The 14807-nt window shown below is 37.1% G+C and overlaps 1 protein-coding gene across 3 annotated transcripts in view; it reads left to right on the top strand.

Moving 5' to 3' along the window:
* Window positions 1–14807, top strand: part of LOC149309922 (RUN domain-containing protein 3B) — a 42511-nt gene that overhangs the window by 11183 nt on the left and 16521 nt on the right. For all 3 annotated transcript variants that reach the window (XR_016281950.1, XM_089533288.1, XM_089533289.1), the window contains exons 3-8: window positions 1623–1756; window positions 2269–2354; window positions 3430–3519; window positions 5226–5306; window positions 8408–8576; window positions 12140–12297. Coding sequence is in view for 2 of the 3 variants with exons in the window: in XM_089533288.1 (XP_089389414.1) it covers window positions 1623–1756; window positions 2269–2354; window positions 3430–3519; window positions 5226–5306; window positions 8408–8576; window positions 12140–12297 (718 nt within the window). In the remaining variant the exon portion in view is untranslated. The remainder of the gene's footprint in view (window positions 1–1622; window positions 1757–2268; window positions 2355–3429; window positions 3520–5225; window positions 5307–8407; window positions 8577–12139; window positions 12298–14807) is intronic.

Below are 14807 nucleotides of genomic sequence, written 5' to 3'. Positions count from 1 at the left end.
GTATCTTTATACAGTACTGTATTCTTGTGGTGAGTGCATGATTAAGAAGTGGAAAGCTGATGGTACAGTCAACAGTTTCTGAGTTAATGTTGTAGACCAACCTCTAATATAGATTGCTACCTAAAACGTTTGCAGTTTTCTTCATTTGGATTTATAGCCCAATGTAACTATTGTCTTAGGGATGAGGCATGTAACAATTTTTCACTTGATAATTTATTCGCCGTTATCACTGTGAAAGACAAAAATAATCCTTCCTATTTTACTTCCCTTTATTCTAGACAAACTGTCTTTCAAGGTGAATAAAGGGGAATGGCTAAGAAGTAAGTGGCTGGAGCGCTTATCCAATCCACTTATCAAAACAAAAGAAAAAAAATCACATATTCCTGGTAAAGTTTTAGTCAAAAAAAGTGAAGAAGTTTTGTCAAGGGCACCAAGAAGCATATATAGACAAGGCAGGAAGTTTTCCAAATTTTGGAGACCATACAGCTGTAGCTCAGCAAACGAAGTAGATGTGTTCCTGGGCATGACTTCTTTAACAGAAACCTTGGTACCAGAGGCATAAATAACATGGAACAAATAGGTATAGGTCCCTACATCACAAAAAAGAAGAGCAACGTGGACATGTTTCAGCAAGCTTTTCATTCAGAAGTAAAGATATGTACAGTACATGTGAAATTAAAAACCAGGTCAGGTAAGCATTGCACGAATATACAAAAACATTTGAAATCTTCCAGAGATGACTGAAGCATTGAGGGATGTTTCCCCCCCGTTCACTTTTCTAATAATTTCCATTTTTGTGGCCAAACTTACAGATGTGTTCTCCTCCCCCCCCCTTTTTTTTTTCCTGCTGGGGCTAGTTGGGGAGGCTTATCTGCTGTCACCTTGTTTGTTCATTTTTCTGTTTATGCATTTTCCATAAGGGATTCCAAAGTCTTGTCTGCCTTGCTTGTTGTAAGGAGGCACACATTGACTACAGTTTGATTAGCTAGTGTAGAGTCCTGCTCTTTCCTCACTCAAGATTTATTGCATTGTTTACTGCAGACATGCTTCTCAAAACTGAATGTTTGTGTTTCTCCAGCCCTCCTTCACCATCCTCCCAATGCTGGTGCTTCTTAAAAAAACTTCTAGTGAGACAGAGAACGGGAGGGGGGGGGGTGCTGGACAGGCATAAAAATACTTTGTGAAATGAGATTTCTTCCTCAAAAGCTCTGTTAACTAAGGTATGCAGGTGTATGGCACCTTTAGAGGCAGTGGTGGAAAGAAACTTTCTAAGAGTAGAAGGGTGTGTGTCTGTGTGTATATTAAGAGGAGCACTGGATAGTTTGGCAGAGAAGCTCCATTCTTCACAGATTTGGAATGGCAATTGCCATTGTTGATTACCTGTTTCTTTCCTTCATGTTTGCTCCTCTGTGTTGAGCATATCCAGGTTTTAATTTCCCTCAGCTATCAAACTTTAATTAGTATTAGTATTTAATAGTATTAGTATTTAATTCATGTAGTATATTATTATATTATCAAGGCTTTGCACCCTCTTAAAGAACAGAAGACAGAATTAACAGGAAATTTATAATTTATGCATTTAATGTTCATGATTTCCTTTCTTCCTGACATTTGGATTCCAGGTCAAATGACTTGGTTTGGTTATGAAAGCCCTCGTAGCTTCTGGGATTATATCAAGGTGGCTTGTCGCAAGGTTTCACATAACTGCATCTGTAGCATTGAAAATATGGAAAATGTTGGTTCTTCAAGAGCTAAGGTGAGAATTCATTTTGAAACATCACATGCTGAAAATAGGCTAAGAGCTTTATAGTGTAAATAAAGGACTTGAACCATAATTGTTTGGTTTTACAACATTGATTGTGATTAATATCTGCATACTTAAATTCATCCTGAGATGTATGTGTGTAATGAGGGAAAAGTAGTGTACGCCGCTTTGATCATCGTGGAAAAGCAGGATAAAAATAAAATTTATTATTATTATTATTATTATTATTATTATTATTATATAAATAATAGTCATACTGGCTGGGGAATTTTGGAAGTTACAATCTTAAAAGTAATATTTCCAACCTCTGCTCTAGAATTTATTTTTCAGGGCTGGGAATCAACTTGACTGCATATGATCTGACAGCAAGTAGGAAGTGTATTGTTCTATTAGAAATAGGATGACATGGCTTTACTTTTGTCAGCTTGATTGGTTTTTCAATATAGAAATGGTATTTAGTTGCTCACCTAATAACACCCAATTCGTGGCTTCTTCTTTTTCAGGGGAGAGCTTGGATCAGAGTAGCACTTATGGAAAAGCATTTGTCTGAATATATTTCAACAGCTTTGAGAGACTTCAAAACAACCAGGTGTTAATGCCTTTGTTTAACAAAATATTAAAGTGGATTTCGCAGTTCCTCTGTGATTCTCTTAGCTGCTAATGTTCCTCTTTCTGAGTTCTATGGGGTCAGCTGTAATTGAATAGTACAAACATGATTTCATTTTAAATCTCAATGTATATGTATATTTAACAACAATACAAATTGTATATTAAATTTAACACACATATATTAAATTTGACACGAGAATACCAAAATACATATTTTTTGTACATTCGACTGTGTGTGTTTGTATCTCTCTCTCCTTCACACTTGTCTTTCACATACAAAATGCTGCTATGGTTTGTAGGCTTCCAGGAGTAAATAGGATTAATTCTGCTCAAAGTTTAGTTTGCCAAGAACTAACATGCCGCTAGTGCAAGTCTGTAGTACTGCCTTTTTACCTGTAATATTCATCTGGGGAAAAAACCCTACTAAGTTACTGGGAACTTGTGACCTTTTCTGTGATCTGCTGTGAGTACAGTAGTAATCCCCCCCCTTTTTTTTTTTTGCATTCTCTTATTATCCAGGATTTCTTGATGGTTTCCTGATGGAAAATTTTAAGTTAACATTGTAGAGTCCAGTGTACACAAGTCATTTGAGGAGCATTGCTTTTTCTGACTGTATAGTCAATACATTTACAGTTAACTGACGCCATTTTGAATAATTTCATTTTGAAATGGTGAAGTGAACCCCAACAGCAGATGGATACTGTGAAAAAATGGATGTGTTAAGATTTCAGTTTTGTGCCTAATAATGAAAATTAGAACTCGAATAATTTGCTATATGACAATCATAAAACTATATCCTTACTTTAATATAAACTGAAGCATATTAGCATCAATCTTAAAATATATATATCTTAATATATATATATATATAGGCAGAATTGTTGTAATACAGTTGTTGTAATTATGAATAAATAATTATATTAATTTTGTATATTTGAAATTGCTGTTAGCCAACATTAACACTTTATCTTAACATTTTATCTTTTGTAACTTCAGTAGTTGTTGCATCAGTAAAGTGGTTGAAAGTATTTGAACTGAAAATTAATCTTTTCTAGGAGATTTTATGAAGATGGAGCAATTGTACTGGGGGAAGAAGCAAACATGCTTGCCGGCATGCTTCTAGGACTCAATGCTATTGATTTCAGGTATCTATTTTTACAATGGATTTAAATAATGTTTATGCTAAAATGTTGATAGAAAATAAAATTGCTTTTTAAAAATATTGACTGTTGAGAATTTTCTTAAAGCCCATTAGTTTATTTTGTTCCATATAAATGGTATGTCTTCCAAAATCCCATCCTAAAATCTCTATGCTATATTAAGTCTAGTTTACTGTTAGAAAATGTTTGCTAATGTTCCAAATTGTTTAGGGAAACTTTGTAGTAGAGCTCTGTGATAGAGCTGTATAGAAAAATTCTCCCATAAATTTTGAAAAGTAGAAATCAAGAATTTCTTATTACTATTAAGGAAGCACAGTTACTTGAAATTTAGCCAAACACTTTTTCCCTGAAGTTGCCTTGCAATGATTGTTATATCCTGGGTCACGCAACATGATTAAGTCATTCATTATATGTTTTGTGCATTGTCATCTTAGATTGATTGCTTGAGTGTATGAACAAGTACCGGTAGATTAAAAATTGTAAATAAAACAAAGAAAAGTTTTTTTTTTTAAAATGGAGAACTAGTCCAGCTAATTTTGCACATTGTTTTTCAGACTGAAGAATTAGGCTTTGATGAATGACATCAAAGCAGGGTAGGAGATTATAGTTTTGTCAAGAATGCTGCTGATTATTATAAGCTATTTTATTTTTGTTATTTAAAATGTTGATTGGTACTTAAACTTGTCAATTTGGACATAATGTGTAAGGTATGATTTGACATCATGCAAGTAAGATTTGTCCCTCTGTCATGGATGTGGATGAATTCAGAAGCTCCCACTCTGAGTTTTGAGCTCACTTGTGTTCCCTTTTACATATAAATGTCAGAAAATAGTGACATAATAATTACCATTAAATAATAAATTAAATAATAAATAAATAATAAATAATTACCATTAGTTACCAAATCAAGATTATAAACTAGCCAGGGCTCCCGCAGCTCTGGGAATAACAGCAAGCTGTAGTTAGCTTGTTACAAATGTAGGGTTCTCCTTACAGATGCAGTGGAGAAGTAAAGGGGAAGGGAGGTGTGTTTGATCCTGAGACGCCTTCAAATGCATGTATGTGTGTTTTGGGTATATATGCGCCTTCAACTCGCCTTTCGCCCTGTGGTGACCCCATGAATTTCATAGGGTTTTTAAGGCAACAAATACTCAGTGGTGATTTTGCCGGTTCATTCCTCTGAAATATAGCCTATACCATTTGTTGGTAGTCTCCCTTTCAGTAGTGCTAATTATAGTTTAGTGTGCTTGCAGAAAGACCCATATCCTCTAAAGGACATCAATCTGTGATAAAAGGAACCCTGCTTTTTATAGTAACTTCAGCTGCCTTGATATTATAGGACAGTAAATTCCCTTATTTTCTTTTCAGTTTTACTTTTGAGAAGAATAAAGTCAAATACACATAAGCTCTCCCTCCAAGTAATTGTGTTGAAATCTGTAATGATGCATGGAAGTCAATATGTGTAAAAGCAATTGTTAAAAACAAAAGCAATGACCTCTTACTTGCCATTGAAACAGTTAGTAACTGAATTTCAAGTACCTACATCAGAGCCTGACTTTTAATTTACTGCAAATTGTTCTGCAGTTGTAATTTTGTTAAGGAAAATCAAATTGTATGTCAAAATAATTCAGTGTCACTATCATCTAATTTTCTTCATTTAAAATAGTTACTGATTTCTCACTTTGTATTAGTTTCTGCCTCAAGGGTGAAGGTTTGGATGGCAACTATCCAGCTGTGATAGACTACACACCATACCTGAAATTCACCCAAAGGTACCTTCGCTCTTGCACTTTAAGTTTAGTGATAGCAGTCTAATTTTAATGTTACCTTTCACTTCATATGTTGCTTCCAGTAGGTTGGAATACTACTATTCGATCAGGTCATTTTACATGTTATCTTGCTTGTCTTCTGGCTTCATAAACTGTGAACTAAAAAGGAATTTATGTTGTGATTTAAAGCTCAGTCATATGCATGTATAAATGTGTATGCTGTTGTTGTTGTATGTCTTCAGTTGCTTCCAAGTCATGGTAACCCTAACTCAGGGTTTTCTGTGGGTTGAAAATGTGTGACTACCCAAAGTTACCTACTGGGTTTCCACGACCGAAGGGGTTTAAACCCTGGTTTCCAGAGTTGTTGTCCAACACTCAAACCACTATTCCACATTGGCTTCTATCAACATGTATACACATGTATACATATTAAAAGATAGACTCCAGCTATAATCTATCTAGCTGCTATCATTTCAATATTAAAAACACTGAAAAATAGCTTTTAAATCAACTCCTAGGGAAAGCTGACAGAAGCTGGGGAGGTTTGCTTTGGTATTTTATAAAGACAATTCAGAGCTGCACCGTGTAGGTTTTGAGATTGCCAATACTAGAGTATAGAACCAAGAAAGTGGAGGATAATGTTTGGAGCTTAAACAATTAACAGACAGCCTACCTTTGACTAGTGAGACAATCTCTTCTGGATGATGTTATAACTTTTGTCCTGAGATTAGCGTGACTCATGATTCCCCATGGATTTTTTTTCTTGTCCACTTATTTGAGATGACTCAAGACAATGTGAAACTTAGCCCCAAAAATCCAAATGGCTCTCCTATATAAGGAAAAATTTCCCATACGCAGATGGTAAAATCAAAATGTTGACAACTTGTTGTCTTTGAATGAAACTTCAAAGATCTGCCATATAGAAAAGGTCACCCCTGTTCTTTTCTTCCCCTTTTAACAAGCTGGGCTTCCAATGGCAGAGGCGAGATAGGAGTCTGCTTATTTTTCGAAGAATGTCTAGCTATGTGTTTATGTGCCGTCAAGTCAATTGTTGACTTATGGTGACACAATTAATTTTAAAGGGTTTTCTTAAGCAAGGAATACTTAGAGATGGTTTTGCCAGTTCCTTCCTCTGAAATATAGGCTACAGTATTTGGTATTTGTTGGTGATCTCTCTTCCAAGTGCTAGCCAGGGCTAACCTTGCAAGACCAGATAGGATTTGGAGACAACTGGGTTTTTTGTATGTTTGTTTTTGGGTTTTGAAGGTATGAGCTCAGAAATGTAAAATTCTGTTTAATGGTCTGGCCGCTGGTTTGTGGAATCCCTTAGGATTGAGTTCTGTCCCCCATTTTATGTAACATGTAAAGGCAGTTGTCAAAAGTTTCTGCTCTTGGTGTCACAGTATGTGGGTGACACCAATCTCTTCTTTCCATGTAATTTCAAGGAAATAGTTTTGGTGCTAAATCATCTGGTCTGGTGTCAGCGTTGCAGTGGATGAGGGCTCAGTTGAAAGGCAAAGCAGAATACAGTGGACCCTTGTTATACGCTGGGGTTTGGTTCCAAGATCTCCCGTGTATAACAAAATCCGAGTATGCTCAAGTCCCATTGAATATAATGACATAGCAAAATGGTGTCCCTCATAAAACGGGAAAATCAAGGTTTGATAATTGAAATTTATACTTTTTTTGAACATTTTCAAACCGTGTATGCTTGAATCCGTGTATAAAAAATCCGTGTATAAGAAGGGTCGACTGTATTCATATGTTGGATAGGGTTACAATTCCCCATGAAAACTCAGGCTCACAGTTGTGGTGTGAGCCTGGATGCCCAAGTTTCAGCAGCAGCCAGAAATGCAATTGCACAGCTAAAGCTAGTGCACCAGCTATCCCTGTTCCTTGACATGTCTGCCTGGCCATGGGAAAACAGAATCACAGAATCATAGTTGGAAGAGACCATGTTTTGGTTATTTTTCATCTAGATTACTGTAACAGATTCTGTGTGCGGCTATCTTTGGAAAGTGTGGGAAACTTGACCATGACCAAGATGGTGTGGCCAGACTGCTAACTGGGGCTGTTTACAGGGAGAACAGAAACTCCATGTTACAACTTCACTGGTCAATCAGTCAATTTCTAGGTACAGTTCAAAGTGTCAGTCCTATATGACTTGGATTTAGACTATCTGAAAGACTGTATCAGCCCGCCCATGCTCTGAAATCTTTCTCTTGGTTTCACCACTATCACAGGCATATTTGCCGAAGGTAGACTGTAGTTAGTGTTTACTCCCAGGTTGTGGAACTCCCTTCCATGATAATCTAGATTGGCTGCCTCATTATTATTATTATTATTATTATTATTAACCTTTATTTATAAAGTGCTGTAAATTTACACAGCGCTGTACATACAATCTTTTTATTTGGACGGTTCCCTGCCCTAAGGCTTACAATCTAAAAAGACACGACACAAAAGGAGAAGGGGAAGGGGATGAGGGCCAACAGTTCTTCTCTACCTCCGAGGCCTGGATCAGGGGAGATGGACTGGAGGGAGGACATAGCAATACAGGAAATGATTCAATAAAACAGGCAACAAAGGAACATCAAATAGCAAGGGACAATTATGCAATGCCTGGGAACGCTTCTCTGAACAGGATGGTCTTCAACTCAGTTTTGAAGCTGGTTAAAGAAGTGATGGCTCTTGCTCGCGGGGGAAGAAGGTTCCAGGAGTGAGGGGCAGCGAGTGAAAAGGGGCGAATTCAAGATTGGGCAGAGGAAATCATGGGCTGGGATAGCAGACCTTGACTACCAGAACGGAGGGCCCTAGTGGGAAGGCCTCATTGCTGTCCTATTACTAGCAGGTGAAGATCTTTCAGTTCGCACATGGGGAGGGAGGTTGGTACAAAAATTACACTAATGAGAATATATTAATTATTACAATATTGAATTTCCAGTATAAGCATTTGTTCTCTCCCTCTTCACCTGGCCTTTTGCAGCTTCATTATGTTTCTCCATCCTCACTCTTAAAATAGGCTAGATTTGTACTGGAGTGTAGACCTTTTTCAGCTAATTTTTTTAACAAGCTATTCTTACCTTTCAAATTTGATCCCTAAGTTCTGACAGCATCAGTAGTGATGAAGAAGAGCTAAGAACATTGGGCAGCAGTGGCAGTGAAAGCAGTACACCAGAAAATATTGGTCCTCCTTTCAACATGGGTGAGAACAGCTGGTACAACAAATGCAAACGGGTTGAGCAAAAATACCGACTCACACTGGAGCAGAAGGTAAGCCTATATTGAGCTGAAGTGGTCACAAATAGTTGGATATTCTATAAACATAACTTTAGAAAAATATTTTCAAAAGTAGTTATTCAAGAGCAAATTGGTATGAATTAGCTGAGGATTTTTGAACAACATTTAGTAGATGGGAAAGAGAGATAGCTCTGGGGAACAGAAATGAGGCTCACTAGCAGTATTTCAAATTTCACTTTACATTGAAATACATAAGACAATTAACATTTTTATCGATAGACTGAAAGGGACATTGCCCCAGAGTTCCCAAGAACTGCAGGTTGTCTGGCACTGCTTGCCAGACTATGACTTACAGCAACCCTATGAATGAGAAACCTTCAAGTCTCTAAAATGATGATTTCTGTAATGTGTGAGAAGATTTAAATTACCAACAGTGGCACAGTTTTTGATGGATTTCTCTTTGTATGGCATACAGTTTTCAGCCAATTGAGTGGCCTTGGTTGTAGCTATGTGAAGAAATACATGGCCCAGATATTTCAAGGCTGAACAAAGCACAGATTGGTTGGTACAATCAGTTCTTGCCATCTGCGGGTTTGTCATCCACGGATTTGAACATATACAGATGGCCCCACCACATTCACCCCAATGGCAGTGTGTGCATGCAGCTGTGTGTGTGGTGCCATTAGGAACAGTGGGACTTAAGGTCTCACGTTTTTTGTTATCCACGGTGTGTGTGTGTGTGGGTGGGTGGGTGGAACAGAACCCTAGCGGATATGAAGGGCCAACTGTATAATGCCTCCAAGTCCAGACTGGAAGTGGAGAGATGAAACATGTAAAGAATAATTAGGCTTGGTATTCTCCTCCATCACTGGGATCTGCGGAGTGAAAAACGTGAAACCAGCTGTGCATGAAGCTGATTGGCTGATAACTTTCACCTGTACAATCCCTGGATTAACTTTGCTCTTTTAAAAAAGTTTTCCAAAAATGGCAACAGTTGATAAAAGTTGATATGAGCAATTATTGTTTACTGAAACTTCTGTTTATTATCTGAATATTGAAATAGAAAAACATTTGACATAGCCCTATTTGTCTCCTTACTTAAAACAGAGTAATGCTGACAATGCACATTTCTGATTTCATTCACAAAGCTGGGCAACAGTGGTACAAAGTTTCTCTTACATCTGTCCTTAGCCATCATGAATGCAAAACCTGTGTGTGATTATACAGTTTACAAGGACATCCATTTCTCCATTGTATGAAGAGCCTTAATATATAAAGATGAGGCAAATGTTACAAGAGACAGAAGAGAGTGTTCATGATGGGGTTATTTGTTCAGCTCTCTTGAGATGATGCATGTCATACTGCTATGAGTAATGCAAAGTGATGCTCCAGCAATATGTGCTTGCACTTAATTGACTGCTGTTCTGTTTATATTCCACCTGCCTTGAGGGCAGATTAATGTGTAGTTTGAATCATTCATTTGGGCTCACAAAAGTAACATGTATAAAAAAAAATACCTAAACCCTCTTGTTGATTGCAGTGAACATCATCCTTCGCCACTATATATGCTGACTCATCTTGCCTCTTCCATAGTTATTCAGTTTAACCTCTTTTTTATTACTTAGAGACAGTATCTTGATTTCACTCTGAAAATTGCATAATTTCCTGTTTATTTTGAATATTCAAAATAACCCTTTTTAGGTATTTAAAATATTCAAGCCGTTCAATTATTTTGAAGTAGTCTCAAGAAGTAATTCAACTGTTAAAACTAAAATGTAGTTACAACTACCACTTCAGCAAATAAATTCCATGCAAACTCTTTCCACCCACCTGGTACAACTACATGTTTCCTATTCTAGGCTGAACACAAAGTATTGCAGACAGTTCTGTTAGAGATGCAACACTATGGCACTATGTGTTGGTGAGTAGTGCGTCCTACGCAGGGTAATTTCAGTTGTGGCTCATCTTGTGATTTAGCCAGTTATTGGTAGACCTGCTGAGTAGATGTGCTGCCACAAACGGACACTAGCAACTTAGGCAATACTTTTGCATTTCCATTGTAATAGTGTCATCATGGTGGATACCTTAAGCCACACGCACTAATACATATTTCTGCCTGTATGCCAGCAGGGTGAAAGTGGGACAGGATTCCTTAAGCATGCTCTTCTGCCAGTGATTGAAGCATCTTCCCACCCAGCCACCCCCAATTTCCCATCATATGTGCACAGTGGTGAAGATTTATTAAGATTAAATGCACTTTACTTTGTGACACTGGTACACCTTTTTAAAAAACTTAAGTTTCCACTGGATGTCTCTTTAAATGGACCTGCTGTCTTAAGAATGGGACAGAATCATGCACTGGGAGCTTCACAGCCTCATCTTGACAGCCATTATTGTTGAATTCTCATGCAGTCCTGAGTAGCAGGGTATCCTGTATAATGAAATGGAAGACATTCCTTAAGTTTATGGCAAGATCAAGGTTTCTAAACAGAAAATAGGTGTATGCTACAATATTGGAGTACTTGCTTCCTTTTATGAACAAGGGCTTGTCTGTCTTGTTAGCTAAAGTTTATTTAGGTACAGTCTGTGCTAATGATTGCCTGGCTATTTTCCTTAGCATTTTGTGGTTATCAGTTATAGGAACATAGGAAAAGTAGTGCCTTACACTACATTAGACCATTGTAGGACATGTAGACCAGTACTGTCAACTCTGATGGTCAGTTCTTCATGCTTTCCTAGCTCTACTTGAAGATCCTTAGTGTTTTCTAGTCATCTCCTATTCAAGAACTAACCAGGCTCAGTCATGCTTTGCTTCCAAAACCAGGTGTGTTCTGAGTGGTATGATGGTCCATTCTATTTTCTAAATAGTTCAGAAAAGCAATCATCATCATGTGGGTTATTTCCCTCATGATAGCTTAGAAGACAGGAGTTTATTGGATGTTTATCTGGTACAGCCATTCTCCATGAGACTTAAGGAACAGTTGACACATGGGTTTATCCCTCATGCCAACATTAACAGGCAGGGTCCTCAAAATTCCAAGCCGTTAATACTGTTGCCTCAAACCCCTCTTGTTTGTTTTATAGCTTTATCAACCATTCTAACAATACATTTACAACTTTTTACAATATTATTATTACTGTTATTTTATCTTAACTTTAGTTTTATTTTTATCATTTTTTATTAATTTATTACTAGTTATTTTCTCTGTGTGGGGATGGACTGTTCCTTCAGTCTTATGAGAATGACCATTCTTGGTAAGTATGAACTACTCATTATATCTAAGCAGAATGAAGAGCTTCAGTTATTAATGTTGCAAGAAGGGAAAGTAATTGCCACCACACATTTTTAATTGCCATCCTTCTCTCTGATGAAGCTTTCAGTTTCAGAGATATCTCCTGGGCTCACTCCACAAGGGTTGTTTCAACTTCAGTCTTTGAGGAGCATCTGAAGAAGTAGACTGAAGTCTACAAAGGCTCATGCTGCCAACTTCTTTCTTTCAGTTAGTCTCAAAGGTGCTACAAGATCTCTCTCTGTATAACATGTGTTACTTGACTTGCACATTTTGTGCCACAGTAAAGATGTGTTATGTTTTTAGGGTTATTTAGAAGAGCTAGTACGTCTTAGAGAGACTCAGCTGGCTGAATCCATCTCTCAGAAGAAGCTATTACGTCAGAAGATAGAAGCTATGAGTATGACCCATAAAACAGAAAAGGAACAACTTGAATACATCATTGTGGAACTGCAAGATCAGCTGTAAGTTAGATGCATTGCAGAAATTTTACTGGCGAAATAATAATGATAATTATTAGATAATTAGATTAGAAAAGTTTTGATCTTTCAACAAACAAGTGCCATTTAAATGCCTGAGAAATTAATATAGCTCAAGTTTTGTTTCTTTTCAGTCTTTGTGGACAGTATGTGCACTAGAAAAAAAATGGCATTTTGAAATTTGCTTTGGCAGCTAAGGTTTACTGCCACTTTAAGGATTACATGTATAAACAGAAGCAGCTTGGATCTTTTTCCCGTTTATAATCTGAAATGAATTTCTTTTGTTATTTTCAGAATTTTGTTTGGAAGTGGGATTTTGCTACATGCAAACCCAAATTCTGCATCAAAAGTATGGTGTCTTGTTAAAAATTGTAATACTATATTGTGTAAATGTTATGGTAATCTTCCAAGTGTACATATTTCAGCATGTGATCTTTGTTTACCATCTTCTAAGGCTGAGAGAGTATGACGTACCCAAGGTCACCCAATAGGTTTCCATGGCCAAGCAGGGATTCGACCCTAGTCTCCAGAGTCGTAGTCAAACATGCAAACCTCTACATCACGCTAGCCTCTCTGATCTTTAGGAACAGACCATTTTATTTGGATTTTTCATTAGTTTTAGTATTATTAAAAATCTTGATCATATTTGAACATGACAGTTAGGTAGAAATAGGAAATATGGTTTCTTGAGTATAATTGGCATGCCGTTGTCAGATTCACCCCCTCCCCGACTTTACTGGGTGTCATCCAAATCTACCAGAGTTCTGGCTTATTCACCCACACACATATGAAAAATTCAGAGAAACAATGCAGGGGTTGTCCTGCTTTTCTCTGGCTTTTGGTGGAAACAAGCCAGAGTATCAGATAGTACTGCACTGACACAATATAGTAAACTAAAGAGGAAAACTCTCCCTCCTTCCCTCTTATTCTTGTTGCTGCTCCCCTTGCAGGCAGGCATAGTTATAGAGTTTCCACCAGCTCATCAGGTATTGATTCAAGTAGAAATACAATGGTGTTTGTACTTGATCCCATAATTTCCTGAGGTTCCCTGAATTTTTGTGTCTTCTGTTTGGAAATGAACACCTGTGCTGCACAGGTATTACTATAATTTATTCAGAGAAATCAGTTCAATATATGCAAACTTGTTTTAAAAATAATTACACCTGGTTACATTAAAATGCATGTAATATAAACATTTTACTATTTGGAAGTTTGTTTTTATGTGAGCAGTCAGAGAAGAAGTGGTGTAAAGTGAATTAGAGATCATCCATATGTATTTGAGGAGCTAGAAGTCTTCAAGATAGTAGGGTCCTGTCTTGGATGCTCGGTCTGTTTGAAGGAATTAGAAGTCCAGGGAGAAGCTGCAGTTGTGGCTCCTCCAAGTAGGCTGTGGTGTGTTACTGGAGAAAGCTGACTGTTTCAAGTGAAGCATCTTCTGTTTTGCCTTTTGTAACCACTGTATGTATAACTAATTTTTACTCTGTGATGGTTATTGTCTGCATGGCTTCTAAGATATCTTTGTAACTATAATGGTTAGAAACTTACTCTTTTAAAAAGTGAATTTAGAGTTCCCATCTGAAACTGGTTTGTCACATGGCACCAGGGATAGACCAGGACTGGGAATTATGCAACCTTCCAGATTGGTTGAATGGTGACTTTCCTTACCTTTGACTATGGTTGCTAATACTGCTGGAGTTGCAGTTCATTAATATCTGGAAGGCTGAGCAATTTCAACTCCTGTGGTAGAATAAGACGGATAAGTTGAATAGAAGGGCACTTTTGTGATCAACCTACTGTTACTAACACCTATATTTTGCATCTCTTTAGTTCCTCTTCCCAAACATATTTCTTTCCAGGAAATCAGCACACAAAATCTGCACCATAAGGCAATCTTTCCTTTGGCAGTTCATACTTGTCTGGGAGGAACATTTGAATGTTTGCCTGATTCAAAGGTGATAGTGTCACATTACATATTTGGCATTAAAGGCCTGACAATATAGATAGTTGTCAGTCAAATGTGATAATTATAGTTGAAATTATAAGATTTACATTCTCTGTGTAAGGTCTATGATTTCTACTTAGAGTAAAATTGTCCGCACAACAATTCAACATTGGTCTTGCTATTCAGATTAGAAATCTTTGGCAGTGGGCATGTGCACATTTATTTGTTTAACATTTTCCAGGGGGCTATATGTTAGATTAAGATTTTTCTATACCTTGGCTCAGTCATTAATTAAAATGGAGATAATAATCAAAAAATCAAAGGAAGGCAAAGACTTGGAAAGGCAGTCCTGAAGAAACTAGATAATATCTTCAAGTGTAAAGTTATATTATTAAAAGCCAAAGTCATAATCATGTGTGCCACTGTATTTCCAATTTCCAAGTGTGATTGTGGAAGCTAGACAGTAAAGAAACCTGATAGGAAGAAAAACAGAAGAAAAACAATTCTTAAGATACCATAGGCTGCCAAAGAGATAAATAAAAGGTCTTTGAGC

This window comes from Sceloporus occidentalis, unplaced genomic scaffold (genome assembly GCF_023333645.1).
Source record: "Sceloporus occidentalis isolate IW3139 unplaced genomic scaffold, rSceOcc1.0.p SCAF_7, whole genome shotgun sequence".
Lineage (NCBI taxonomy): Eukaryota > Metazoa > Chordata > Lepidosauria > Squamata > Phrynosomatidae > Sceloporus > Sceloporus occidentalis.
Note: the sequence above shows the minus strand (reverse complement) of the source record. Positions and strands in the feature narration are given on the sequence as shown.